Source organism: Phyllobates terribilis, unplaced genomic scaffold, assembly GCF_046119375.1.
Source record: "Phyllobates terribilis strain yellow unplaced genomic scaffold, ASM4611937v1 Scaffold_9__5_contigs__length_417890890, whole genome shotgun sequence".
Taxonomy (NCBI): Eukaryota; Metazoa; Chordata; class Amphibia; order Anura; family Dendrobatidae; genus Phyllobates; species Phyllobates terribilis.
The window spans coordinates 19,954,446-19,982,135 of record NW_027362769.1 but is presented as its reverse complement, the minus strand read 5'-3'; the positions used below and the strand labels follow the sequence as shown (position 1 = coordinate 19,982,135).

Genomic DNA, 27,690 nt, shown 5'->3' with positions numbered 1-27,690 from the left:
ACTGAAGGACCTGCGCTGACGACATTTAGTCATGTGACGGCAGGTCCTTCAGTGTAGTGTACCGCAAGCTGCCGGCAAGCCAGGACGGAGCGAATAAAGACTGCGGGGGTCATCAGAAGGTAAGTATAGATTTATTTTTTTATTTTTTACCATTCTTTAAGGTCACACTATATAAATCCATGCCGTTTGCATGGATTTATATAGTGTGACCAAGTTGACAAGCACTTTCCAAGTGATGCTAAAATCGCTTGGAAAGCTCTTGTCAACCCGCATGCAGAAATGCATGTGAAGAACGCTTCACATTCGCATGTCCCTGGCAGGAAAAATGCATGTACAATCCGCATGTACAATCCACATGCATTTTTTCTGCCAGGGAGATGCAGAAATGCTCAGGAAAAAATCTTGAGCATTTCTGCATTGTGGGCACATAGCCTTATTCTCTGCGGTTTCATTGGTCCTCCTATTCATCCTGACTTATGACATTGCAGTAACACAACAGCAGTTGTCTTCTTACATGAGCAGAGGTGGAAAGGCGAAGAAGAACAGCAATAGAAATTCAGTCCGCAGCGCAAGACCTCTCCCGAATCACCTCTACACCACTCGTCCTCTTGCATTCCGGGCTCAGGCTATGCCTTATACAACACTGGTCTTCATTCTGTGTCATCCTGAACACTGCTTTTCCTCCTCCAGCCATCATGTGGCATCTGTCAGGACATCATAGAGCCGTGTTCCCCAACCTTTCTTACCTTGAAAGCCACATTCAGCTCTGAAAGAGGATCGCGAGCCATATCCAGAGAACCCCTTCCTCCCACAGTAGTGGCACCTAGAGGCCACAATATCGGTATAAAGACAGGCAAAGCTCCGCAGAAATCACACCAAGGCAGAATACTTTCATCCAGGAATTCCCACCTGATCCTCATCTTCATTTGATATTGTTACATCAAGCATTCCCGCCACGCTAACACATCCAGATTCAAGCATCCCGTCTATCTGGCGGTATCATCCTTTGTCTGGTTTCCCGTCTATCTGGCAGTATCATCCTTTGTCCGGTTTAGACTTAATCTATCTCTCCAACTATGAGGCCAGTATATGCACATCCAGAGCTGCTCTTCTTTGTGAGGCTACTAATAAGGCCACGGCCCCACTATCAGTATTTGGTCAGTATTCGGTCAGTATTTTTTCTCAGAAGTGGGAGCCAAAACCAGGTGAGGAACAATCAGAGAAAAGGTATAAGAGGAACAGGTCACCAATTCTGCATTTATCACCTCTTCTGGCTTTGGCTCCAAGTCCTGAGAAAAAATACTGACCGAATACTGACCAAGTACTGATAGTGAGGCCATGGCCTAAAAGACACCATCTGAAGACCTGCCCTTCCCAGATGTTTTCTAGACCTGATGCTAACGCACCAACCTGGCTGATATAAGCGAGCCACACATCATGGTCCCGTTGGACACGTGGCTCCTGAGCTACCCGTTGAGGATCTCTGTCATAATGTGCATCACCATAAAGTTGTGGTGGCACCGCTCCGATCCTCTGTGTAGTGTGTTCCTCTATAGGGATGGGTATGGAAGTGAATGCCTAGTGGCAGCGCTGGCATGCTGCTTTTATGCTCAGACATTTTGGCTCAGGGACCAAGGAGGAATTCACCAGGTGTTGCTGGGCCTTTATGAGCCTGAGAACATACTGTCCTACTCTTTTATGCCAGATTTATGGCATATAAAGGTCTCACATTTTTGCAAAACACTAGCCCTTGAACTTTAATTTAAAGTTGATGTGACTTTGTTGGATGCCATGGTCACCCACGGTCTGCCAGTTTGGCTATAATTTACACCAGAAAGTGGAGTAAGTTACAACACAAATCTACAGCAGCTCACAGCCATAGTCCGTGTCTAATCTGGCATTCATCATTTGGAACACACTTTCACAAACACGTGATTCCACAAAACCAGAAAATACTCTTCTTTCACCCTCATATATATTTTTTTGGTATGATCTGGTATTATTTTTGCCTGAATATAGACACAATTGCGCAGTTTATACAAGACAAGTTTTTCTCTGTACACTACAAATGTTCAATGTGATTTCCATTGGTGACACGGCAGACGTCTAGGTGGTGGTCCAGTCCTGTCCAGACATGTTCCTGCATATCTGTGGATATGGACTCCACTCTTTCACTGATGCATTGTTTGTTTTAGGGCATTCAGATCCTTTGGCTGAGGAGGGGTGGGGGCAGATACACTCAGTCTTTGATGCCGCCACGCAGAGAATTCGCAGAGTGTTAGATCTGTCGATCATGGAGGCCAGTGCGGCATTGGTGAATTGACTGAAGACAATGCATCTCTGTAACAGTGGAGTTCATATCCGTGAATATGCTGGCACACGTCTGGACGGGACTGGACTACCGCCTAGATGTCTGCCGTGTCACCAGTGGAAATTACATCGAACCTTTGTAGTGTATAGATAGGACCTGGATAGTGTCTTCTCATGTTAGTACATTTCTGTTCTCCCGGTTATGAATGATAGGTGATAATTTAGCATACTCCTTTTTGAATCACCCTGTATCTTCTTCATAAATGATTCCTAACATCGGTCTGTTCTAGTAATGCGGCTGAATAACTCTGCTTTCAATTATTTTAGGTTTAAGCTCTAATGAATGGAAATTGCTTTATAGAGACTTCTTCCCATTATGCTCTCATTAAGGAGTCCTTTTCTGTAGATCAGGGTGAAGCCTAATTAAACCCATCCTGGTTCAGTATTGCCACACATTAAAATCAGAACTTTCCCAGGGGCGTTTAATAGGGCTTCTACTTGTGGATTAGTGATAATGCAAGATTTATTTCATCTTTGTAAAGCCTAATGATTTGGTTGAATGCATTTGGATGGTTTTAATAGGCTGCAGGGCAAGAATGCATTGTCATTTTGTCTTGTACAATTAAATCATTGTACAATTATTACATATATATTCTCATTTCTATATTACTCCATTTTCTAGAAGTCATTCTTTTATTTAACACCTGACAAGCAGCCAACATAAATGATCATATTTTTGGTGTTGGAGGAACCCGGTTTAGCAGGAGCCGACACTGGGGAGACATACTAACTCCCTGTACTCCTGTGTGTATACAGCCCCCCGAGCTGTGAGGCTGCCCTCCTGCTGCTTGCCCTAAGTCTGGATGCTCTACAGTGAGACAAGCAGTTTTCGGGAAGCAGTCATTTGAGGGTTTCTATGCAGATGACTCAATCCCAGGCACGCGCTATGCTTTAGATAGTTGGAAATTATGAGTAATTTCTGCTTTCTCTGCTCTCCTCATTTTGCTCTTGTAGAGTTTCTTCTGTCTGAAGATGGTGTGCAGCCGATGATCTCAATAAGTGATGCATTTATAAAAGGTAAAACATTTATTTGTCTTGTTTAAAGTGCATCTTTTTATTTTTAACATTATAGATGGAACAGGGTAACAGTGTAAGAAATCTGCACATAGTATTGGCTTTCCTGTATAGATGAGATCCGATGATTCCAGGCATAAACCTGAAGAAGGAATGCAGAAAGTCCTCCTGGCCTTCAGTAGTAATAATTCTGTATGATAACTGGGCTCTGGTTGGGGGAGACGGTAGATTTGACAACCTGTGTGTGAGCGGTACAAGTGTAAAGAAAAGGGGAAGCAGAGAGAGAAAGCAAAAGGAGTTTAGGGGAAAAGGAAAATGTCTTAGAACCAGCTGAAAGGGGGTTGACTACTGGGCTTACAATGAAAAGGATACAATGAGTATCCTGATTTTTTTTCTAGAGTCACTATTTAACAGACGTGTGGAGGAGAAATCAAAGGACCTTCCTTTTACTCCATTGGGCTGGCACCATAACACCCTGGATCAGCTGCGAGAAGAAAATGGAGAAAAACAAGCAATGGAAAGACTCTTGTAAGGAATATTCCTGTTTTTGTGTTAGCAGAATGGAGGCGCGGAACATTCTGCTATTTTGAGTTTTGTTTCTTTCAGATCGGCCAACCACAGTCACATGATGTCCCTTCTGCAGCAGCTGCTGTACAATGAGTCGCTGTCGCTCTCTTGGCGAGATGTGATTGTGCCAGTAGTCTGTCAGGTGGTGCAGACTGTCCGACCCGATGTCAAGAGTGATGATGATATGGATATTCGCCAATATATCCACATCAAAAAAGTATGTAATCTTACTGAAGGCAGGGATCCTCTACAATAAGGATTACTTACAGAAAAAGCTCAATATTCTCCAACGTCAATGTTTTATTGCGCTTTACTTATCTTGGACTGATATATAATCCACTGGGCTTGAGAGTTGAGTAGCATCTGTAACTGGCTTAAAGGCAATCTGGCAACAAGTTGTTGCCACCTACAGTAATGTGATTCCTGGGATGTCACTTACTGGGCTGCTTACTGTAGTTGTGATAAAATCAGTTTTGTCTGCAGCTAATTATTATTAAAACACTAATAAATCTACTGCCGTGTAGTTCTCCATATTCATGAGCTCTGTATTGTCCTGCTGATTGCCACATTTCTGCCTATGCACAGTTTACAGATTAGCATTCAGGGAACTGATAGATCTGCAGCAGATAAAATGGTAATTTTATCAAACCTGCAGGAAGCAGCTCAGTAAGTGATACATTGTTGGAATCAGGGTCTCTGGGGGGGTATATACTACCTATTTAGCAATAGAAACCAAGAAGAAGTAATTAGATAAGAGGCCAAATAATTGCTAAAGTCATATAATAGACTGTAAAAAAATCTTTATTGGAGTGGAAATCCATAAAAAAAGACAGGCGCACACACTGAAGAAAGTTTATATTCTAAAAACTTGAGTTCAAAAAGTTATATAAATTGGGGAGCCTGTTGATACATATGACGATAATAGTCTTCTAGTCACATGCTAAGATGGAACCCATACAGATAGTATTGTATATAAAGAATCACAGCTAGGAATATCAAGTGATATAGGATGTATGTCATTAATCATAGATGGATATAGCAGTGACTGAACAAGGTGTAAATAAAATGAATGATAATGTACCTGGCACAGTTTCTTCAACACAAATGTGGCACTCACCCCGATATAGCGTTTTAGTGGTCACCCCCTGACCAATTTTTGTCTCCAATAAAGATATTTGTACCACTGGTTCAACCACAGAGAGGTGTATATATATGTATTTGTCTTTTGTATCTACTGTTCAGCGATATTAACATTTTCCTACATGGTCTATGGACTGTTAGTTTTTATTGCTGGGTGTATGAACTGAAAGATATTTTAAAAGGAATTGGTCACCAACATAATGCTTTCAAATGGGGTAGCAAAAACCTGGTGACCAATTCCCTTAAAAATATCTGTTAGTTCATACACCCAGTAATAACAATTTCCTGCATGTTCTCTGGACTATTGCTGATTATGTAGTATGCACCCCCAACACATTTCAGCTAATGCTGTAGGGCAAGCTTGTCATCTCTTATCCATCAGTACTCAGATATAATTTTGTCCCTTTTAAAGGGATTTCCAGGATCAAGCTTTTCTGTGGCAGTGCTCTCACAACTACTCTACTTTCATTTTTGCCATGTACTTATATATTGGTCTTCTCCCAAATTCCCCTTTGTGGTAGCAGTGTTCTGATCTGGCTGTGATTACATTACGTGTATTGGTCACGTGGGGCCCTCCTTATTGGAGGCGAAGCATTGTGTAATCAGGAAGGCAGAGCATGGACGCTCATGTAATAGAAATGGGATGAATCGAATGACTTGGAACCCCCTTACAAGCAACAACAAAAACTGTTTCTAAATGGTATCCTGAAGATAAGGCCTGTGATTGTCCCCACCTCCCCCTTGAAGTCAGATAACCCCCAAAAAGTTCAGTGCAATGACATTGTTATAAGGTGATTAATGTCTTGTTTCCTATTAAGAGAAAATACTGTGTTTTTCAGTCTATTAGACGCTCCTTACCTCAAGATGCAACCCAGAAAATGTGAAAACATTTTTCCTGCTAATTAAAACTTCCCGAATCTTAATGCACTAGGCTAGAATAGGAGGTAATGAATCTATTGTTAGTCCAAAAGAAGAAAAACCAAAAAAACAGCACCTCTGTACTATGAAGTCTCTCAGTACAGACACAGAACACTTCTCCCTCGGGTACCGGGTGCCAAATCAGAAGAAAATAGTCCATATAAACTGTCAATGAAGAAGTAAAGGATAGCACTCACCGGTCCATAAAAAATATTCGCCTTTATTGAGTCACATTAAAACATGAAGCTGCGCTTCTACACAGAGAGAATGACAGAGGTAAGTATATATTACCCTAACACACCGGGCAATTTGCCTAATCTGTGTGAAGTCACCACCCTCTGAGAATGCATACTAAAAGAGCTTACAAAACATACACCTTATTCTATTAACACGCCATAATAAAAACAAATACATTATAAAAAGATAAACATGTCTATTTTATCATTTAAACCCGTAGGACCCTGCGCTCGTGTGCACAAGATCCAAGGAGCTTCTTTTCTCCAAAGAAGCCTGTGCAAATCTCCTCCTTGTGGAGGTAAGTGAACCTGCTCTAAACCAGCAACTCGCAATACACGTGAATTACCATTGTGGCAATCCCATATGTGCTGTATCAGTCTCTGAGAGCCTTTTTTAGTCTGAATAGACTTAGTGTTCCCAAAAGCGTATAAACAAGGGGCGAATAGTTTTGCCGATATTAAAGAACCCACATGGGCAAAAAAATCATGTAGACCATAAATTTTGTGAGACATAAAATGAATTCTCTTACAGTATGGTATATATCACCTATTTTAAGAGATTTATCTGTGAGATGGAATGAACAGAAACTACTATCGCCACATTTAAAATTCCCTTTAAGTAAGCCTGTTTGCAACCAATTCTTGGAGGGACATTTAATACTGTTGTGCACCAATAAATCTTTTACTTTTTTACTTCTACAGGAGATCAAGGGGCCACCTGCTATTATTTCTGCCCGGGTATCGTCTTGTTCTAATATATGCCAATTTTTGTATATAGCGGACCTAATTTGCCTATCCATTGCACTAAATTTAAAGCTAAAGATGAATCTTTTTCCTTTTGCCTTTTTCTTACTACCCTTTAGTAAATTTCTTTGGGAAAATGCATTAGTTTTATGTAATTAATGATTTAGGACGGAATCAGGATAACATCTTTGTTTAAAACGATTCCTGAGATCTGCTGCTTGTTCATTAAATTTATTTTCATGGGAATTAATTCATTTTAGTCTTAGGAGTTGACTGAAAGGTAATGAATTTTTTTTTGTAGGATGGATGTGCGCTCTCATAATGTAAAAGAGAATTGGTAGCAAAAGGTTTTCTAAAAACCTCAGTCATTATGTCATTATTCTCAATAGTGATTTTTACATCCAGAAATTCCAACATATGTGCTCCAAAAACTGAAGCAAACATTGTTTTGTCATTTACCTGATTAAGAAAACTCACAAATTCCTCAAATTGAACCCGTGTGCTTGCCCTTACAATGAAAATATCATCCACAAATCTCAGGTATAAGCGCACAAATTTTAGAAAGGGATTATTAGCAGAATAAATACATTTTTCTTCAAAAGCTGCTAAAAAAAAGGTTTGCAAATGAACAAGCTACCGGCTTCCCCATTGCGGTACCATTATGTTGTAAGTACCAACTATCACCAAATTTAAAAGCATTGTGCGAAAGCACAAATTTAACCCCTTCTGTAATGAACTGAACCATACCTGGACTTAATTCAGTATTGACCAAGATTGACCTCAAAGCTTCAACCCCACTTTGCTGTGGGATCCTGATATAGAGGCTTTCCACATCAGTCACTGCTAATGAGAAGTCCTCCTGCCATTGAAAATCCTGCAGTGCGCTTAAAAACGCACTAGTATGCTTTGTATATGAAGGAATCAAGGTAAGTAAACCTATACATACCTGTATGGCCCATAGTAGAGGTTTGATTGCATAGAAAAGCGCTTTAATCAATTCTATTTTGTACAGGCTTGGCGTCCAGGGAACAGGAAGCAATCCCCGCCTATGTGCTTATTATTCCCCCGAATCCCTGCCTTTGTGCTTAATTATCATATCCCCCCCCCCTCCTCTGCACGTCACAGGGCCCTGCGATGTGCACTGTGCTCCCTGACTTCCTGGGCATGTGCAAAGCGCCGCTCACATAGAGTGCGCCTTGCTTCATCCCGGCCCCGTCTGCTTGTGCACTGCGCTGCAGGAATCTATTGTGCAGGCGCCGGGGAGTCACTGTCACTTTCCAGCGCATGCGCAATAGAACCATGCAGCGCAGTGAACGGAGAGATTGGGCTGGGATGAAGCAAGGCGCGTCCTATGTGAGCTGCGCTTTGCGCATGCCCGGAACTCAGGGAGCACAGTGCACGTCACAGGGCCCTGTGACGTGCAGGGGAGGGGGGGTTATGATAATTAAGCATATGGGCGGGGATTCAGTGGAATAATAAGCACATAGGTGGGGATTGCTTGGCGTCCCCCGAACGCCAAGCCTGTACGAAACAGAATTGATTAAAGTGCTTTTTTCTGGGACATACAGGTATGTATAGATTTACTTTTCTCTACACTGTATGGCCATAGTAGAGGTCTGATAACTCTAAAGTGGTGACAGATTCCCTTTAGATCTATTCAGACTAAAAAAGGCTCTCAGACACTGATACAACACATATGGGATTGCCACAATGGTAATTCACGTGTATTGCGAGTTGCTGGTTTAGAGCAGGTTCACTTACCTCCACAAGGAGGAGATTTGCACAGGCTTCTTTGGAGAAAAGAAGCTCCTTGGATCTTGTGCACACGAGCGCAGGGTCCTACGGGTTTAAATGATAAAATAGACATGTCTATCTTTTTATAATGTATTTGTTTTTATTATGGCGTGTTAATAGAATAAGGTGTATGTTTTGTAAGCTCTTTTAGTATGCATTCTCAGAGGGTGGTGACTTCACACAGATTAGGCAAATTGCCCGGTGTGTTAGGGTAATATATACTTACCTCTGTCATTTCCTCTGTGTATTGTGACCTGTAGAAGCGCAGCTAGGTGTGAAACGGCCGTAGTCCTCCAGGTGTACCACTCTTTTCCCCGCTTCATGTTTTATTGTGGCTCAATAAAGGCGAATATTTTTTATGGATTGGTGAGTGCTATCCTTTACTTCTTCATTGACATTTTATATGGACTGTTTTCTTCTGATAAGCATCCGGTACCTGAGGGAGAAGTGTTGTCTGTACTGAGAGACTTCATAGTAGAGCGGTGCCATTTTTTAGAGTGCACAGTTACATATGCAGCTCTGCCGCGTGCACAGTTACTTACACCCAGACATAATACATTACCTCATTTTGCAGTTCCTTCCAGTCATATGACTGATCACATGACCTGAAAGATCCTTGAGCTAGTTGGTTGGCTCCATGCAGGGCCCGTTAGCGCCCTCTCCTGCCCTGCACCGATCACCTTGATCAGTGTGGGGCAGGAGGAAAGCACAGTTCTCTGTGATCGGGAAGGATGTGTGGTGTCAGCACTCTCCTTCAGACTATAAGATGCACTCACTTTTTAGCAAGATGCTTGCTAATAAGTCCCTCTTATAGTCCGTCAAATATGGTAATTGCAGGAAAAATGATATACAGATGTTGCAAACACCATCATTGCCGCACAATACACTGTGACTGTGAAACTTCTGTAGCACTTTATTGGTCAAAACTTGCATCTTCCTCATTTCCCAGCTGCTGTTAGTTCCCTCTTCCCTGCCTCTCCCTTGGTCCAAAACGGTGTTGGCAGTAAGTTAGTCTTTCAACATTGTTAAACTGGAAATGATTTTACAGAATGGCGTTTCTTCATTATGGAGTACATCTACATATTAAAAGTAGCTTTGGCTGTTTAGATTTCACCCTACATTTGGTTTTACATAGATTTATTTTGTATTTTTGTATAGATTCCTGGTGGAAAAAAAGCTGACTCCATGGTGGTTAATGGTTTTGTCTGCACCAAAAATATTGCCCACAAAAAGGTAATGTCATTCCTGTCCTGCCTTCTGTCCAGATATTATCTTACCTGTGCTTACTGTTGTGTTCTTTGTTCCAGATGAATCCCAGCATTAAAAGCCCCAAAATTCTGCTGTTAAAATGCTCCATTGAATATCTGTACCGAGAAGAGACAAAGTTTACATGCATTGATCCAATCGTCCTTCAGGTTAGTCATAGAAAATTAAATCCAGATATATGAAGGACCGAAACGTGGACTCTGGTCACCTAAACCAAGACACAGACTACAAAACACCTTAGGATAACTTGATTTACAGTTATATATGCAACCTTGGCACCGCTTTAAAGTGAATCTGTCTCCAGGTTTTTGCTGAGAGCAGCATAATGTCGCGAAAAAGACTCTGATTCTAACGATGTATCACTTAGTGTACTGATTGCATCAGTTGTCACACAATCAGAGTTCTTAGAAGTAGCATGAAGCAGAGCTGAGAAAGTTGCCCCCGCACACACCACAGCTTTCTGTGTACATTGTATATTGATATAAAGCCACAAGTGGGAGCTAGTCTTCGGGGTAATATAACATTGCACAAATTGTTATTTTTGTGGAAGTTTCAGGTGCACTACTATAGTTTAGCACATCCAAAGTCGCAGATTAAACTTAGCCGAACGCTGTTGCTCCACAATAATGTTTAAGTCGTGTGGTATTAAAATGAAGGTCAAGAGAAGACAGCATTCATAAATGGATTCTTCATCTCTGTACATACCAAAAAGGAGAGCGAGGAGGATGTACTCGATCCCACTGCTCTTAATATTGCATCTAATATTCTCAGTTGGTTAACCGTAGATATGGTCCAAGCAAAGTTACATAAGATCAGTGTGAACAAGGCCACAGGCCCAGATGGGTTGTGTCCAAGGGTTTTAAGGAACACAGCTCAGTTTTTGCTGTTCCCCTATACCTAATTTTTAGAGATTCCCTAGTGACTGATGCTGTGCCAGGCGACTGGTTTAAAGCTAATGTGGTGCCCATTTTCAAAAAGGGCTTTAGGTCTATTCCAGGTAATTATAGACCAGTAAACTTAACATCAATTATGTGGAAAATGTTTGAGGGGCTTGTAAGGGATTATATACAGGACTATTAATAGAAAATAGAAGTGATAGCCAGCATGGTTCTACTAAGGACCGAGGTAATCCTGTTTTGTTTTTATGAACAGGTGAGTAGAAAGGGGATATTTGTGGATCTAGGGCCTGATTCATCAAGACTGGTGTTGTTCACACCAGGCTTGATGAGGGGGCGTGCTGGAGTTAGAGGTGCCAGCCTTTTCATGAGCCTGGAGCGTCAGACAAGAGGCTTGCGCCTCCATGCACTACGCCAGAAATCTCACTCTGGTCAAGTAGTAGAGTAACATTTCTGGTGTAGGGAACGCCACAGCTTGTCATGAATTAGACGAGTTGTGGGGTTCCGCTCCAGCTCTGCCCCATTCAGCGGAGCTGGGAGAAACTGGTGTTGCACCTAATTTTTTGTGACTTTTTGTATCAGGCCCATAGTGTTTTTTGGACATTGCAAAGTCATTTGCCACTGTCCTACATTGATGCCTAATGGGTAAATTAAGGTTTAGGCTTAGAAAGTAAGGTTTCCAATTGGATGGAAAATGGTCTTAAAGACCCACCCAGTCTACAGGCTGATTTGGACAAACTGATGTTCGGGCATCCACTTGGCAGATTAGGTTCAATATGTAGAAATGTAAAGCTATGCACCTGGGCACTAGTAATATACTGGCACTAAATGTTCAAAGGGGAGCAAAACTAGGAGAATCACTTGTAGAGAAGGATCTGAGTGTACTTGTAGGCCACAGACTAAATACCAGCATGCAATGTCAATCCGTGGCTTCGAAAGCCAGTAGGCTATAGTCATGTATTAGGAGGCCTGGACACGCAGATGTAATACTCCCACTATACAAAGCGTTAGTGCTAGCTCCTATGGAATATGCTGCTCTTTTCTGGGCACCAGATCATAGAAAGAATGTGCTGGAGTTACGAAAGTTACAAAGAATAGCCACAAAACTGATAATTGACATGGGCGATCTTGGTTTTGAGGGAAGATTAGCATAAATAAATATATTTAGTCTTGAGAAGAGGCATCTAATGGGGGGGACGGTTAACTTGTACATTTACATACAGCCCATACAAGAAGTATGGTCAAAAGCTGTTAATATGAAATCCACGAGGAGCCGTGCCTCTGTCTGCAGAAGGATAGGTTTACTCTCCAGAGGAGACGAGTCTTCTTTGCCATAAGAACTCTTAATCTGTGGATTAATAGTCTACCTATGGAGCTGCTCACAGCGGGAACGTTCAATGATTCCAAATAAGGTCTAATTGGTTTTTGAGAAGAAAATAACATAAATACTTCAGTAAGTTTACAAAATGATTGCTCTGAATACTGATCCAGTAGATTACACTTGGAATCAGGAGCGAAACACTTGCTCTGTTGGGACAGCCTGCCTCATGCACTAGTGATCTACCTAAATCCCATCCCTTTATCCCTTCCCACCTCTCGGTTAAATTTGATGGACATGTGTTTTTTTTCCGTTTAACTGTGCTCACCTTGTAACTATGTAAAATGTTGTGTATGTATTGCTTGATGTACAGATATTGACTACCCTCCATCTTTTAAGAAGAAGAACTGCTATTCTAAACCTTCCCCTGTGATGGGCAGTATAAAGTGACCTTGAGATTTTGGCCTGAAGGAAAATTGTGACATAAATGTGTTGAAATGCACTGTGTTCTGTTCTCAGGGTCAGCAGTTCTGTCAATTATAATGATAAGAATAGCCCTAGGTGCGCTCGATGTGACGGAGACGCCGACACACCACATTACATGTTATTAGGATCCGGCATAGTGTCATGGATTTTGATGGATGGCAGCAGTGACACAGATCTGTAGATTTGGTCTGGTAGTCCGTGTCGATCTTGTTACATTCCAGCCGCCCACTTCATGCTGTATCATCATGTCAGCACTATGGAGATGGATGAGGGGATCCAACCGTTCCTCCGCCCGCAGTAACTGATAAACCATTTATTCTGCCCTGATATGATACCTTGATATGTGCCAAAAAGGACATTTTTTTTCCTTCATTTTAATAATTTTTCATTCTTAGTCTGTCTTTATATAGTGTTTCAGTTCATGTTTTGATTTTCTTGTTGTTTTTCTCTGTCAGGAAAGGGAATTTTTGAAGAATTATGTACAGAGGATAGTTGATGTTCGACCAACGCTAGTTCTGGTGGAAAAGACTGTGTCAAGAATAGCACAAGATATGCTGTTGGAACATGGAATAACCTTAGCTATCAATGTTAAACCGGTGCGTAATGTAACCATAAGGCACAATGATGAAGCCAAAAACTGATTATCTGACCATCTGTTGTTACAATACTCAGCTGTGGAAAATGAGAGATTGCTTTATTCATCTGGACTAAAAATGAAAATCTGAATGTGAAATCTGGATTTCTATGTATGAGTAAGACCAGCTTTCATGTTGGCTGGAATGTGGAGTGATGAATTCACGGGCTCCTCCTAACACGGGTGTTTTCTTTTCCTGGGTCATTTGCCTTTCTTATGCCTGGACATTTTCTTTTAGCATTGTTTTCCTGCTGAATCCTGCATTATTGATAAGGAACAGTTTAATATTTTTTTTCTAATTTCTAATCAAATATTTAATGCCTTCCCATGCCTTTCATTAATCAAGTACATGTAACAGAATGTAGATAATGAAATAACTCCCATCGTGTCTGAAGGGCTTGTTGTGACCGTGACTTTTGAAGGGCTGGTTGTGACTGTGGTGTCTGAAGGGCTGGTTGTGACTGTGGTGTCTGAAGGGCTTGTTGTGACTGTGGTGTCTGAAGGGCTTGTTGTGACTGTGGTGTCTGAAGGGCTTGTTGTGACTGTGGTGTCTGAAGGGCTTGTTGTGACTGTGGTGTCTGAAGGGCTTGTTGTGACTGTGGTGTCTGAAGGGCTTGTTGTGACTGTGGTGTCTGAAGGGCTTGATGTGACTGTGGTGTCTGAAGGGCTTGATGTGACTGGGGTGTCTGAAGGGCTTGATGTGACTGTGGTGTCTGAAGGGCTTGTTGTGACTGTGGTGTCTGAAGGGCTTGTTGTGACTGTGGTGTCTGAAGGGCTTGATGTGACTGTGGTGTCTGAAGGGCTTGATGTGACTGTGGTGTCTGAAGGGCTTGATGTGACTGTGGTGTCTGAAGGGCTTGATGTGACTGTGGTGTCTGAAGGGCTTGATGTGACTGTGGTGTCTGAAGGGCTTGTTGTGACTGTGGTGTCTGAAGGGCCAGTTGTGACCATGTGGCATCTGAAGGGCTTTTTGTGACCGTGGCATGACTTATGAATATTTACCATCTGTCACTCCTGGTCAAAACACTTAGAAATCGCTGATTTGTAAATGTCACTCGGGCCAGGACAAATCTGAGGTTTGTAAATGCGTCCTGGACTGCTGCACCAATCAGCTGCTTACATAGGCTTAAAGTGGCGCCCTGTATGGCAGAATAAAATGGCCGCTTGCTGGAGCACCTACCTGCACATAGATCTCTTACCTGGGGAAAATGGAGTCCTGGGTGACCCTGCTGGCCTACCGGTGTTCCTGGCCTCCTATTCTCAGGCATAATACAGCCAGGAAGGGAACAGTCATGGTGATATGCTGCAGCACCCCAATGCAGCGAGACACCTGGAGGATCCACATATAGGTAAAATGACAGCATCTAATCCAGGGTGATCAATTCCAAAAGGTGAAGTTTATTCCACCATCAAGTGAGCAATGTTTCGACCTGTTATACAGGTGCATCTCACTAAATTAGAATATCATCAAAAAGTTAATTTTTCAGTTCTTCAATACAAAAAGTGAAACTCATATATTTTATATAGAGTTATTACAAACAGTGTGATCTATTTCAAGTATTTATTTCTGTTACTGTTGATGATTATGGCTTACAGCTAATGAAAACGCAAAAGTTATTATCTCAGTAAATTAAAATAATGAACAAAAACACCTGCAAAGGCTTCCTAAGTATTTAAAAAGGTCCCCTAGTCTGTTTCAGTAGGGTCCACAATCATGAGGAAGACTGCTGACTTGACAGATGTCCAGAAGGCAGTCATTAACACACCCCACAAGGTTCCAGAGTTCCAATTTTCATTTGGAAATCAAGGTCCCAGAGTCTGGAGGAAGAGTGGAGAGGCACACAATCCAAGCTGCTTGAGGTCTAGTGTGAAGTTTCCACAATCAGTGATGGTTTGGGGAGCCATGTCATTTGCTGGTGTAGGTCCACTGTGTTTTACCAAGACCAAAGTCCGCGCAGCCGTCTACCAGGAAATTTTAGAGCACTTTATGCTTCCTTCTGCCGACAAGCTTTTTGGAGATGGAAATGTTATTCTCCAGCGGGACTTGGCACCTGTCCACACTGCCAAAAGTACCAATACCTGGTTTAAAAACAACAGTATCACTGTGCTTGATTGGCCAGCAAACTCACCTGACCTTAACCTCATAGAGAATCTATGGGGTATTGTCAAGAGGAAGATGAGAGACACCAGACCCAACAATGCAGACGAGCTGAAGGCTGCTATCAGTGCAACCTGGGCTTCCATAGCACCTCAGCAGTGCCACAGGCTGATCGCCTCCATGCCACGCCACATTGATGCAGTAATTGATGCAAAAGGAGCCCCGACCAAGTATTGAGTGCATTTACTGAACATACATTTCAGTAGGCCAACACTTTGGATTTTAAAAACATTTTTCAAGCTGTTATAAAGTATTCTAATTTACTGAGATAATGACTTTTGTGTTTTCATTGGCTGTAAGCCATAATCATCAACATTAACAGAAATAAACACTTGAAATAGATCACTCTGTTTGTAATGCCTCTATATTATATGAGTTTCACTTTTTGTGTTGAAAAACTGAAATAAATTAACTTTTTGATGAAATTCTAATTTAGTGAGATGCACCTGTATATCAAGATAAAGACCTATAACAAGTCGAAACGTTCTTCACTTTATGGCGGAATAAACTTTACCTTTTGGAATTTATCACCCTGGATTGGATGCTGATGTTACACTTCGAAGTCAGCTTTAAGCACTTACTTTGGCTAAAGCTGACTGGCGTCTACTTTGTGAGAGCACACCTTAAGCTTTGAGATTGGGGAGCAGGGCATCGAAGTTGGGCCCCGATTCATCACTGTCTTTGCACCATTTTCTCTGGAGTTAAAATGGGTCTAATAATGACTGTTATATTTGCACCCTACTCATTATTTACTTTGCGCTCTCCTCCCAGCAAAGTTTTTATCCTCTTAATATACGTATTGCAGTCATAATATTATACAGCACTATGTACTTACAATTGCTCATCTTGCCTTTCTACCCAGCTAATTCTTCTCTTTTCTCTGCTCTGTGTAGAAACAGGAAGTCTCTTGTCCCTGCATTTATCATTCCTCTCTTCAATTCCTGACCCAACTGCTCCTTCCTACCCCTGGCTCAGACTTTTGCAGTGACTCATGACTCATACAGGGAAAATTAACCTCCTGTTTCTACATGAAGCTTAGAAGGATTCAGCTAGTCCGTTTTTAATCAGGTGATGTAATAGACCTAACGGAAAACAGAAGAATTAACTTGGTAGAAAGGCAAAATAAACAATTGTAAGTACACAGTGCTATATAATATGCTGATTGCATTATATTAAAAGGATAAATTCATTGGTTTGCTGCTTTTTAAGTTAATTTTTCTTTTTTTCTCGTCAATTCTTTTTTTGTTTGACTATCTAGTTTTCCTTATACAGATACTTTAGTGTAATTCCTCATTTGTGACTTTTTGAAACGGTGCAGAGGTTTAGCACGATTGTACTCCATTGTCCTAGTGGAGTACAAAATCTGTCTAATTTTATTTTTGGCAAGCATAGGGAAGAAAAGACAGTGGTCTGTGGCGCGCCAGGGACTCAAGAACCAGGGGAGATACTAAAAAAACAACCTTTATTAGGTCAATGAAACAACGCGTTTTGGCAGTGGAATACTACCTTCTTCAGGTCATGGGGTATAATTACAAGGGTGTCATTAAATAGCAAAAAACACATCTGTTAGTGAGTAACAATCAATCAATTACGAAATAATTATTTTAACCCTGATGGGCACAGAAAAAATCTGATCTAAAAACAATAAAACAACGGAATGATGCACAATAATCAAGAATAGATTAAGTTCAGCAATACGAATGAAAGGGAAATAAAAAAGAGAACATAATAATATGACAAGGCCCATTCCAAATGTACCACATTATCCAATGTTAAATTCAATCCTTCAGTAGCAAGAGTACCCAGTTTATATATCCAATAGCTCTCCCTATTGATCAAACAATTCAGTCTATCATTGACTGTGTCACTAATCTGATCAATGATGATCAATTTCAAGAATTTGGGATCCTTATGATGTTCAACAGAGAAATGTTTAGAAACACTATGAAAAATGAAACAATTACGGATATTTTGTCTGCTTCTTTAGCCTGGCATGCATTGTCTGTATAGTACGTCCCACATATTGTAGGCCGCAAGTACACTGAAGCAAATAGACAACGTACGAAGACTGACAATTTAAAATACATCTAATGGAAAAACTTTTTCCTATAGTCATAGAGTTGAAGGACCTTACACCATTAACTATAGTGGAACAACAGACACCTTTTGGTGTATTACAACGAAAACAACCAACCCTAGAAAGGATCAATTCATTTGGTTGTTTAGGCAAGACGGAAGTATTGCTGGGAGCAATGTGACTACGTAAATTTCAACTCCATCTATAAATGACTCTAGGTTGTTTTGGTAGGTGATCTGAAAGAATTGGGTAATTTAATAAAATAAACCAGTATTTCTTCACCAGTTTTTGTAGGGCCAAACGAGAATGACCATAGGTGCTTATAAGATTACAGTTGGCCTGATTGGGTGTTCTAGGGCCTGAAGTGGAAGTGGATTTAGTTTGGTTTAAACAAACTTCCTGTGTCAGAAACCTAGTTTTAGTGAAAGCATCATTCAATAATTTTTTAGGATAACCCTTGGATACAAATCTCTTCTTGAGAATTCTGGATTCCATGACAAAATCCTGATCTAAAGTACAATTCTTCCTGATCCTCTAATATTGCCCATATGGGATATTAGAAATCCAACTAGGGAGATGTCAGCTGTCGAAACCTAAATAACTGTTAACGTCAACAGCCTTAAAATGTGTTGACGTGGAAATCCTCCCAGTGTCATCAAACCGAGTAAGATCAAGGAACTGCATCATGGATTCAGAAACCGTGGGGGTAATTGTTAACCCCCACAAATTCTTATTTAGATCCGCCACAAAATGGAGAGCTTCTTCTTTAGTACTTCACCAAATGACAAATCATCTATAAAATGTTTATACAATTTGAGGTGATTGGAAGCCAGAGGAGGGGACTGTGCAATGTGGACAGACTCAAAGGACCCCATGAAGAGATTGGCATAACTTGGGGCGAACCTTGTCCCCATTGCACAGCCCTTCCTCTGGCAAAACATAGTGCCCGCAAAAGAAAAAACATTGTTGTTCAAAATTAAGGAAATGCCTTCCAATATAAAAAAAAATCTTTGTATTTCATGCATAGCTGAATCACCTGATAAGTGTTCACTAACAGCTTTCAATCCCAACTCATGGGAGATATTAGAATATAGGGAGGTGACATCTAACGTTAGAAAAATACAGTCAGTTAAAGGGGGCAATTCCTTCAAAAGGCGGCTCAGATGGGTGGAGTCCTTTAAATGGGAATCGAGAGTAATACCATATTTTTGCAAGAAAAGATCAATATATTGGGCGAGATTTGATGTAATAGAATTAATCCCAGAGATAATGGTGCGCCTGGGAGGATTTTTTACATCTTTATGGACTTTGGGTAAAAAATAAAAATAGGGGACCTGAAATTTTTTAATATCTAAAAACTTTTTCTCATTTTTTATTAGAATACCTGCCTGATGAGCTTTAGAAATGAGAACCTTATATTCCAAAAGTATTGAAACCGAGGGATCTTTGGATAATGTTTCATAAAAGACAGGATCACTAAGAATTCTCAATTCCTCCCCAATGTACCAATTTCTATCCATTATTACGATCCCTTTCCCTTTGTCAGCACTTTTGATAATGATCCCCTTGTTATCACGCAGGGTCTCAATGGATTGCCTTTCAATCGGACTGAGATTGTCCCTTATCCTAGATTGTTTAAAAGAATGGTGATCCTTCAGGATCAATTGTTGGAAAGTTTCCAAGTGCGAACCTTTGTGATGTAGAGAGTAAATATTCGAACACCGTTCTACTGATACGTGTGAAAATTCATCGAAGGACCCATCCCCTCCACCCAAACTGGTAGCACTGGAAGGGTCACGATCAATAGAATTTGATCCTCTTTTAGCCTCTAAGAGGAAATGACGTTTTAATGTTAATTTTCTAAATTCATTTTATTTTTGCTCAGATGAATATTAATGTGCAACATTTTAAAGAATTATGATTTTTATTTTTGCCCTTGAAAAAAATCTTTGATTTTTTTGTAAAATTCATCAACCCGTATGCACCATTTTGAAGAATTTGGCGGAAAAAAAAAATGGAATTAACATAAGACACAAAATAAAAGTAATTTTACAATCTGCAAATGATGAATGTGGGCCTTAATCTTTTCCCTGGGTCAAGAAGAACCTAGCGAGGCTTTATGTGGGCAGATCTGAGGGGAGCGTTCCAGTGCGGCCACTTCTTTCACATTTAGGCACCAGGTTGTCACAATGAGCAGAGGGAATGGCTGATTTTCTGGGGCACACACAGAAAAATGTTTCCTATATTTCCTAGCTATTTGCAGTTTTAGACAAATTAGTATTAAAGGATGACATTTCTTATGTGAGATGTTTGTAGTTGGAAGGCGGCCATTGTATGTCCTGTTGGCCAGCATAATAGTTTTCAATAGTTTTAACGAATAGTCATATTCAGGCAAATTAGGCCTAATTTGGGGCTAGTTTTTGAAACATAAATTTGGTTTTTCGATGGTAGGTAGTATATTAGAGGTGGCCACTTAAAAACAAAAAGCAAAACCTAAAACAATTAAAATAGTTTCATCATACTTTATCTTCATCACATTTCAAAAGAACCTGAAATTTCTATCGTGTATACAAGCTCCTAAATCTGTCAGTGTTTCCCCCTGCGTCTGCAGACTTGGAAGTATTGACAAATTCAATAATATCTAACTATAGAAAGAATTGCTACTATGGCACTAATATTGTCCTTTCTTTTGTCTAGCAAGTTTTAGATCGAGTGAGTAGAATGACACAAGGGGACCTGGTAATGTCTATGGACCAACTGTTGACAAAACCTCGTCTTGGAACATGTAACAAGTTCTATATACAAGTGTTTCAACTGCCTAATGGTACGTCCATGGTTTGAGTTTACATGTAGCAAAATTCTCATGTTTAATTGTGATATAGCAGACTTGGGCAAATTGAGGCCCATGGGCCACATCAGGCCCTTTGGCTGTTCCAGTCTGAACTGTGGACCGAGACAACCGAAAGGCTGAAATGGTGGCCCAGGGGCCGCACCGTGCCCTCCTTTGCTGGCGTCCATCCGCCGCTGCTCGCTGTCACTGCTCTTGGCATCCTCTGGGTGCAGACAGCTGTGAATACATTGGTGTAGGATGGCGCCGCTGGCACCATCTTCCACCAATCAGCGTGTGAGTCAGCAGTCACACTGTATATAAGAGGCTACATAGGGGCACATGCTGTATATCGGAGGCTATGTCAGCATACTTAATTGTGCTTCATATTAAGTTATACTATTTAATATTAATATAAAATTAATATGTTAATATTGAGCAGAATTAATTTTAACCGATTGGTTCTGCCCTCCACAACAGTCACGGTCTCTCATTCTGTTCCTTGGGAACATGAATTGTCCACCCATAGTATGTAGCATACATATGTTGTAGTAAAGTATATATACCATGTATTCATAGATTGAAACTTCCTGTATGGAAATTAGGTACATGACTTCAGGGTGCAGCTTAAAATCAGATGAGCAGGTTTTCTATGGATCAGTTTGTGTGAATCTGATAAGGACTCACCTGGTGAGGTGGAATCTCTGAGCCACAGGTCAGGGGGAACAACACGAACCGAGGTCCATGGCACAACAGGCAGGACCTCCCGGATGGCACGTGGATCAATGAGGACCATGGTTTCCTAGAAATTAGGCAGACAAGCAATGCAAGAAACACTGGAGGACACAGAGCTAGGCGTGTAGTCAAATACAGGGATTGAAACTTTATAGTCAGCCCTGGGCTTGCAGTAGCATTTGTAGTGTGAACAGTTCTAGAAAAGTGTTTGCGATGCCTACAGCAGACAAAAGGATTAATCAGCAGGTCTGAGCCAGGAAGTAAATTGGAGAAACAATAGGAGTTGGCTCAGGTGATAGCCAGCTGGACAAGTGAAGGGTCAACTTCCAAAGCACAGGGCAACTGGGTACTAGCTTAATCAATATTCAGACACACCTGGATGTCAGTCAATGTTAACAGCTAATTAAGTTCTAAAACCAAGGGCCTTTGGTGATGTCACTGGAGTTTGCCGGGTAACCTGTGAAACCCAGTGGGGACCATGGCAAAGGACGGCAGGCATAGGGGAAAGGAGCAGGGCCCAGCCTCTTGTTGTTTAATACTTTTGTTGGGCTTCAATGTGTTTTTTTGTTATTGCTTTTATTCAGAGACTCCTCCTAGTGATCTAATACACTTTGGCTCATCAGGTGTTGAGGTGTTCTAACCATCATTAAGTGAATTTTGAAATCCTTGCAAACTCTTCTGCATAGCAGAGAATAAAGTATGTACTGTAGGCGTGAGTGGATAGACATAGCATAGCTTGGTATCTCTTTGAACGTGTGGTATTGCCATGTTACTGTATAACTATGACAGAGAAGGATCTTGTGTTCTGCACTAATTTTGAAGAGGCATTACTTCTCAAATGCTGCAAGTAGAGGCTGCCTTTCGTTTGCAGCATGAGAGGAGTGTAGGGGCCAGATTTAGTGATTGGACCTGTGCTTGCAAGATCTTCCACAAAGCTTGCAAGTGTTGCATTTCATGTCTGAGACTGACTACTGCCGATGAACAGCAGAGGTGACAGGTATCCTTAGAAACAAGCAAAATGCAATAGGTATATATATATAGATATAGATATAGATATATATATATATATATATATATATATATATATAGATATAGATATATATATATATATATATATATATATATATATATATAATATATTTATGATTTATGTATAATTATAAAATAGAGGTAAATTGCAAAGTTGCTTTTTATTTTTAGAAGAAGTTTGCACAATTTAACCATTTATGATGTTGAGAAGACCCCGTTAATATAGCTGTTGACCAACAGTTATTCTTCCGGACTTCTCCACTCATATGTATGCTTAGATCTGCTCAGAAAATGTAAATTATTTTTTTTTTTTCTTTAAATAGTAAGTAATACATTTTTATTCTATTTTGTTTTTGCTACACAGATGAATGTAAAACACTGATGTTCTTTGAAGGATGTCCACAACACTTAGGTTGCACTATAAAGCTAAGTGGAGCATCCGAGTACGAGCTGGCTCGTGTGAAAGACATAATCATCTTCATGGTCTATGCAGCATATCATTCCCAGTTGGAAATTTCCTTTCTTATGGATGAGTTTGCTATGCCACCAACACTACCTAAAAGTAGCTCTTTTAGGTCCCTTATTGAAGGCCACGAAGGGGATGGCAGTCAGAAAGATCTGTTTAATGGCGAGGAATGCAGCATTTTAAACTGGGAATCGGACCGCTCTTCAGATCGCTTACATGTAATTTCAGAGTCCCAGTCTTGTGAGGGCATAGAGTTCATAGAGCAAAGGTCTCACTTTGAGGAGACAGAAGAGTTGGAGAGCAAAAGTTCTGAAGCATCCTCTTCGGCACAACAGGACCTTCCCATATTGTTATCAAATTCATCCCATTTATCTTCCGTTTCAATTGAACCTGAGCTCTTTACCCAAATGTGTCTCATACCTGGTATTTCCAAAGATGATGAAGTGTCACATAAATTTGAGGAAGAAGAGCCCAAAAATGAACTTCAACTTTTCCGTGATCCCTTGCAAGATGATACTGGCTTGTATATAACTGAAGAAGTCACGTCCACAGACGACAGGCTTAAAGTCCACTCTATATCATTCAAGCAAGAGCTTAAAGATGTCATTTTGTGTATTTCCCCAATTATTTGTTTTAAGGAACCATTTCTATTAATGGAAAGGGGTATGAGGTGTCCTACAAGGGACTATTTTCCAGAACAAGTGTACATGTCGCCATTACTTAATAAAGAAATGAAAGAGATGGAGAGCCGGAGGAAAAAACAGCTTCTGCGCGAACTATCTAATTTACAAGGAAACAATGATCAGGGTAAAACTATTGAGGTTCTTCCATCTCATGAGCTTTTGAGCACCAAAATTGCTGAGCACTTGGGAGACAACCAAAATTTGGCTAGAATTTTAGCTGACTATCGGGCAAGGGGAGGCAGAATAAGACAAAAGGACGTGGATCCGTTTGTACAAATCAAGGAGACGCCAAATGGCATCCTGAATAGACATGAAGCTAAATGTGACTCCGAAGATGACAAAGGAGTGATTGAGATGTCATGGAGCTCCAAGGTGGGTTTTATGCCGGGGCTTTATAACTTTGTTCTATAATTGAAAACATGATAAAACCTATATTTAGAGAGGAACTCTGAACTTCTGAAACCTCTTCTTGCTGCTCAGCATAAACCTTGGGCTTGGTCATTGCTATAAGATAAACATGAATATGATCATAAGCGTGGCAGCAATCGGCCTTCGAACAGACTGGTCACCTTTTTTGTAGAACCCAATAAAGAATTGTTATGGGCTTAAAATCCAGATGTTCTGCCAACAATATGCAAACTGTATGAGGACCTATTGAACGAACCTCCCTAAAGAGTTCACGTCGGCCTGTAATAAAAGAAACCTTGTTGTTTCATCATTCATTGATTGATATGGGCAAAAATCTGCTTGTGTAAATGCAGTTTTAGACTCAAAAGACTTTGCAATTTCCTAAAAACAAAAAAAAAGTTACATTGAAAACTGGGCTCCCTGTGAGACGAAATCCTTTTCTTCAGTGTCTTTATCCCCTAGGTTTACTCTTTCCTTTCTTTATTACTCTTGTTGGTATAGCTAATGGGCCGGACAGGAGACATCTTGATTCCTATCCAGCAAGGAAATTTTGAAAAATAACTAAAACCTACGGTGCACAAGTGTATTTGGGTTATGTAACCTGCAGATCTGGAATACAGTGTGCGCATTTCTGTCAGACTGTTTAAAACACTGCATTAAATTATGTGTTTTAAACTTTGTCAGGGGCTGTTGGCTCAAAAAGGCCACCGCAGACGGCTCTGCCTCACAGGTCCCAGACTAAACACCTCCCTACACAGGGATCTGGACTTAAACGGGGTCCCCAGTGCTGCTTTCATGAAGTGGCTGCTGGGAGTGAGCCTGAGGTTAGGATGGGCAGTAACAGAAGGTACAGATAGGGGCAGAATCATCAGGCAGAAGACTGGTAAGTAAACCAGTATTCTAAGTGAGCAAAGACCTACAGATGAGTCGGCCGTTACATTTCCTCAAATTTTTTTAAAGAATCCAATTTCTCAAGATAGAAATTTTATACGTGATCACAATATTATAAGCAAATCTCCTTGCACTTCACATCCCAACTACTGGGTGACGACAAATCCCACATACAGTATACAGCATATACAGTTTCCAACAGAATATTGCATACTCCTTCTCTTCCACAATTTGTCATCTCGCTCCACAAATCTCAGGATATGTCCAGCCAAGAGGAAACTGTAAGGAAGGAGACATCTGTATATTGCAGACATGCTAAGCAAGTGATGCTTGTCCATAGATTATAGAAAACATGAAACAAAAGGAACGAGGTCCGTCTAATTCTGATATCTCATTATTTGTTCCCAGATTGACTGCCTCAGCGTATTAAACCACCAAAGGCTTTGTATCCTATTCAGCAGCTCCAGTGCGCAGTCCAGCAATGCTCCTAGTGCCTGTGTCAGCCCTTGGTAAGAACCTACATGTTTTTATTAGATGGGATGTTTCAGTTATTCTGTTGGAATGCACCTGATTATACAGTAATGTCACTATATACCAAATACCTGCTCACAGAAGAGTGTGCATGAAAATTGTACAATTACTCACATTGCCTAAGAAAAGTAAAAAAAAATATATATATACACTACCTTTCAAAAGTTTGGGGTCACCCAGACAATTTTGTGTATTCCATGAAAACTCATACTTTTATTTATCAAGTGAGTTGCAAAATGATTAGAAAATATAGTCCAGACATTGACAAGATTAGAAATAATGATTTTTATTAGAAAGAATAATTTTTTCCTTCAAACTTTGCTTTCGTCACAGAATGCTTCCTTTGCAGCAATTATAGCATTGCAGACCTTTGGCATTCTAGCTGTTAATTTGCTGCAGTAATCTTGAGAAATTTCACCCCATGCTTCCTGAAGCCCCTGCCACAAGTTGGATTGGCTTGATGGGGACTTTTTGCCTACCATATGGTCAAGCTGCTCCCACAACAGCTCAATGGGGTTGAGATCTGGTGACTGCACTGGCCACTGCATTACAGATAGAATACCAGCTGCCTGCTTCTTCCCTAAATAGTTCATGCATAATTTGGAGGTGTGCTTTGGGTCATTGTCCTGTTGTAGGATGAAATTGGCTCCAATCAAGCGCTGTCCACAGAGTATGGCATGGCGTTGCAAAATAGAGTGATAGCCTTCCTTATTCAAAATCCCATTTACCTTGTACAAATCTCCCACTTTACCAGCACCAAAGCAACTCCAGAGCATCACATTACCTCCACCATGCTTGACAGTGGCGTCACGCACTCTTCCAGCATCTTTTCAGTTGTTCTGTGTCTCACAAATGTTCTTCTGTGTGATCCAAACCCCTCAAACTTTGATTCGTCTGTCCATAAAACGTTTTCCCAATCTTCCTTTTCCAATGTCTGTGTTCTTTTGCCCATATTAATCTTTTCCTTTTATTAGCCAGTCTCGGATATGGCTTTTTTATGGCTTTTGCCCTGAAGGCCAGCATCCCGGAGTCGCCTCTTCACTGTAGACGTTGACACTGGCGTTTTGCGTGTACTATTTAATGAAACTGCCAGTTGAGGAGCTGTGAGGTGTCGATTTCTCAAACTAGAGACTCTAATGTACTTGTCTTGTTGCTCAGTTGTGCAGCAGGGCCTCCCACTTCTCTTTCTGCTCTGGTTAGAGCCTGTTTGTGCTCTTCTCTGAAGGGAGTAGTACACACCGTTGTAGGAAATCTTCAGTTTCTTGGCAATTTCTCTCATGGAATAGCCTTCATTTCTAAGAAAAAGAATAGACTGTCGAGTTTCACATGAAAGTTCTCTTTTTCTGGCCATTTTCAGAGTTTTATAGAACAAACAAATGTAATGCTCTAGATTCTCAACTAGCTCAAAGGAAGGTCAATTTTATAGCTTCTCAAATCAGCCAAACCATTTTCAGCTGGGCTAACATACTTGTGCAAGGGTTTTCTAGGGTTTTCTAAACATCCATTAGCCTTCTTACACAGTTAGCAAACACAATGTACCATTAAAACACTGGAGTGGTGGTTGTTGGAAATGGGCCTCTATACACCTATGTAGATATTGCAATAAAAACAAGACGTTTGCAGCTAGAATAGTCATTTACCATATTACCAATGTATAGAGTGTATTTCTGATTCATTTAATGTTAGCTTCATTGAAAAAAAATGTGCTTTTCTTTCAAAAATAATGACATTTCTAAATGACCCCAAACTTTTGAACGGTAGTGTGTGTGTGTGTGTGTGTGTGTGTGTGTGTGTGTGTGTGTGTGTGTGTGTATATATATACACACTGCTCAAAAAAATAAAGGGAACACTCCAATAACACATCCTAGATCTGAATGAATGAAATATTCTCATTGAATACTTTGTTCTGTACAAAGTTGAATGTGCTGACAACAAAATCACACAAAAATAAAAAATGGAAATCAAATTTATTAACCAATGGAGGCCTGGATTTGGAGTTGCCCCCAAAATTAAAGTGGAAAAACACACTACAAACTGATCCAACTTTGATGTAATGTCCTTAAAACAAGTCAAAATGAGGCTCAGTATTGTGTGTGGCCTCCACATGCCTGTATGACCTCCCTACAATGCCTGGGCATGCTCCTGATGAGGTTGCGGATAGTCTCCTGTGGGATCTCCTCCCAGACCTGGACTAAAGCATCCGCTAACTCCTGGACAGTCTGTGGTGCAATGTGACGTTGGTGGATGGAGCGAGACATGATGTCCCAGATGTGCTCAATCGCATTCAGGTCTGGGGAACAGGCGGGCCAGTCTATAGCTTCAATGCATTCTTCTTGCAGGAACTGCTGACACACTCCAGCCACATGAGGTCTGGCATTGTCCTGCATTAGGAGGAACCCAGGGCCAACCACACCAGCATATGGTCTCACAAGGGGTCTGAGGATCTCATCTTGGTACCTAATGGCAGTCAGGCTACCTCTGGCAAGCACATTGAGGGCTGTG

At 40.8% G+C, this 27,690-nt stretch overlaps 1 protein-coding gene across 5 annotated transcripts in view; it reads left to right on the top strand.

The window, feature by feature from the left end:
- The window catches only part of PIKFYVE (phosphoinositide kinase, FYVE-type zinc finger containing), a 284,611-nt gene that overhangs the window by 90,166 nt on the left and 166,755 nt on the right, over positions 1 to 27,690 (top strand). For all 5 annotated transcript variants that reach the window (XM_073646326.1, XM_073646322.1, XM_073646325.1 and 2 more), the window contains 9 exons: positions 3,325 to 3,387; positions 3,783 to 3,912; positions 3,991 to 4,168; positions 9,942 to 10,016; positions 10,091 to 10,198; positions 13,205 to 13,345; positions 20,316 to 20,442; positions 22,574 to 23,730; positions 25,066 to 25,166. In XM_073646326.1, coding sequence (XP_073502427.1) covers positions 3,325 to 3,387; positions 3,783 to 3,912; positions 3,991 to 4,168; positions 9,942 to 10,016; positions 10,091 to 10,198; positions 13,205 to 13,345; positions 20,316 to 20,442; positions 22,574 to 23,730; positions 25,066 to 25,166 — 2,080 coding nt within the window. The remainder of the gene's footprint in view (positions 1 to 3,324; positions 3,388 to 3,782; positions 3,913 to 3,990; positions 4,169 to 9,941; positions 10,017 to 10,090; positions 10,199 to 13,204; positions 13,346 to 20,315; positions 20,443 to 22,573; positions 23,731 to 25,065; positions 25,167 to 27,690) is intronic.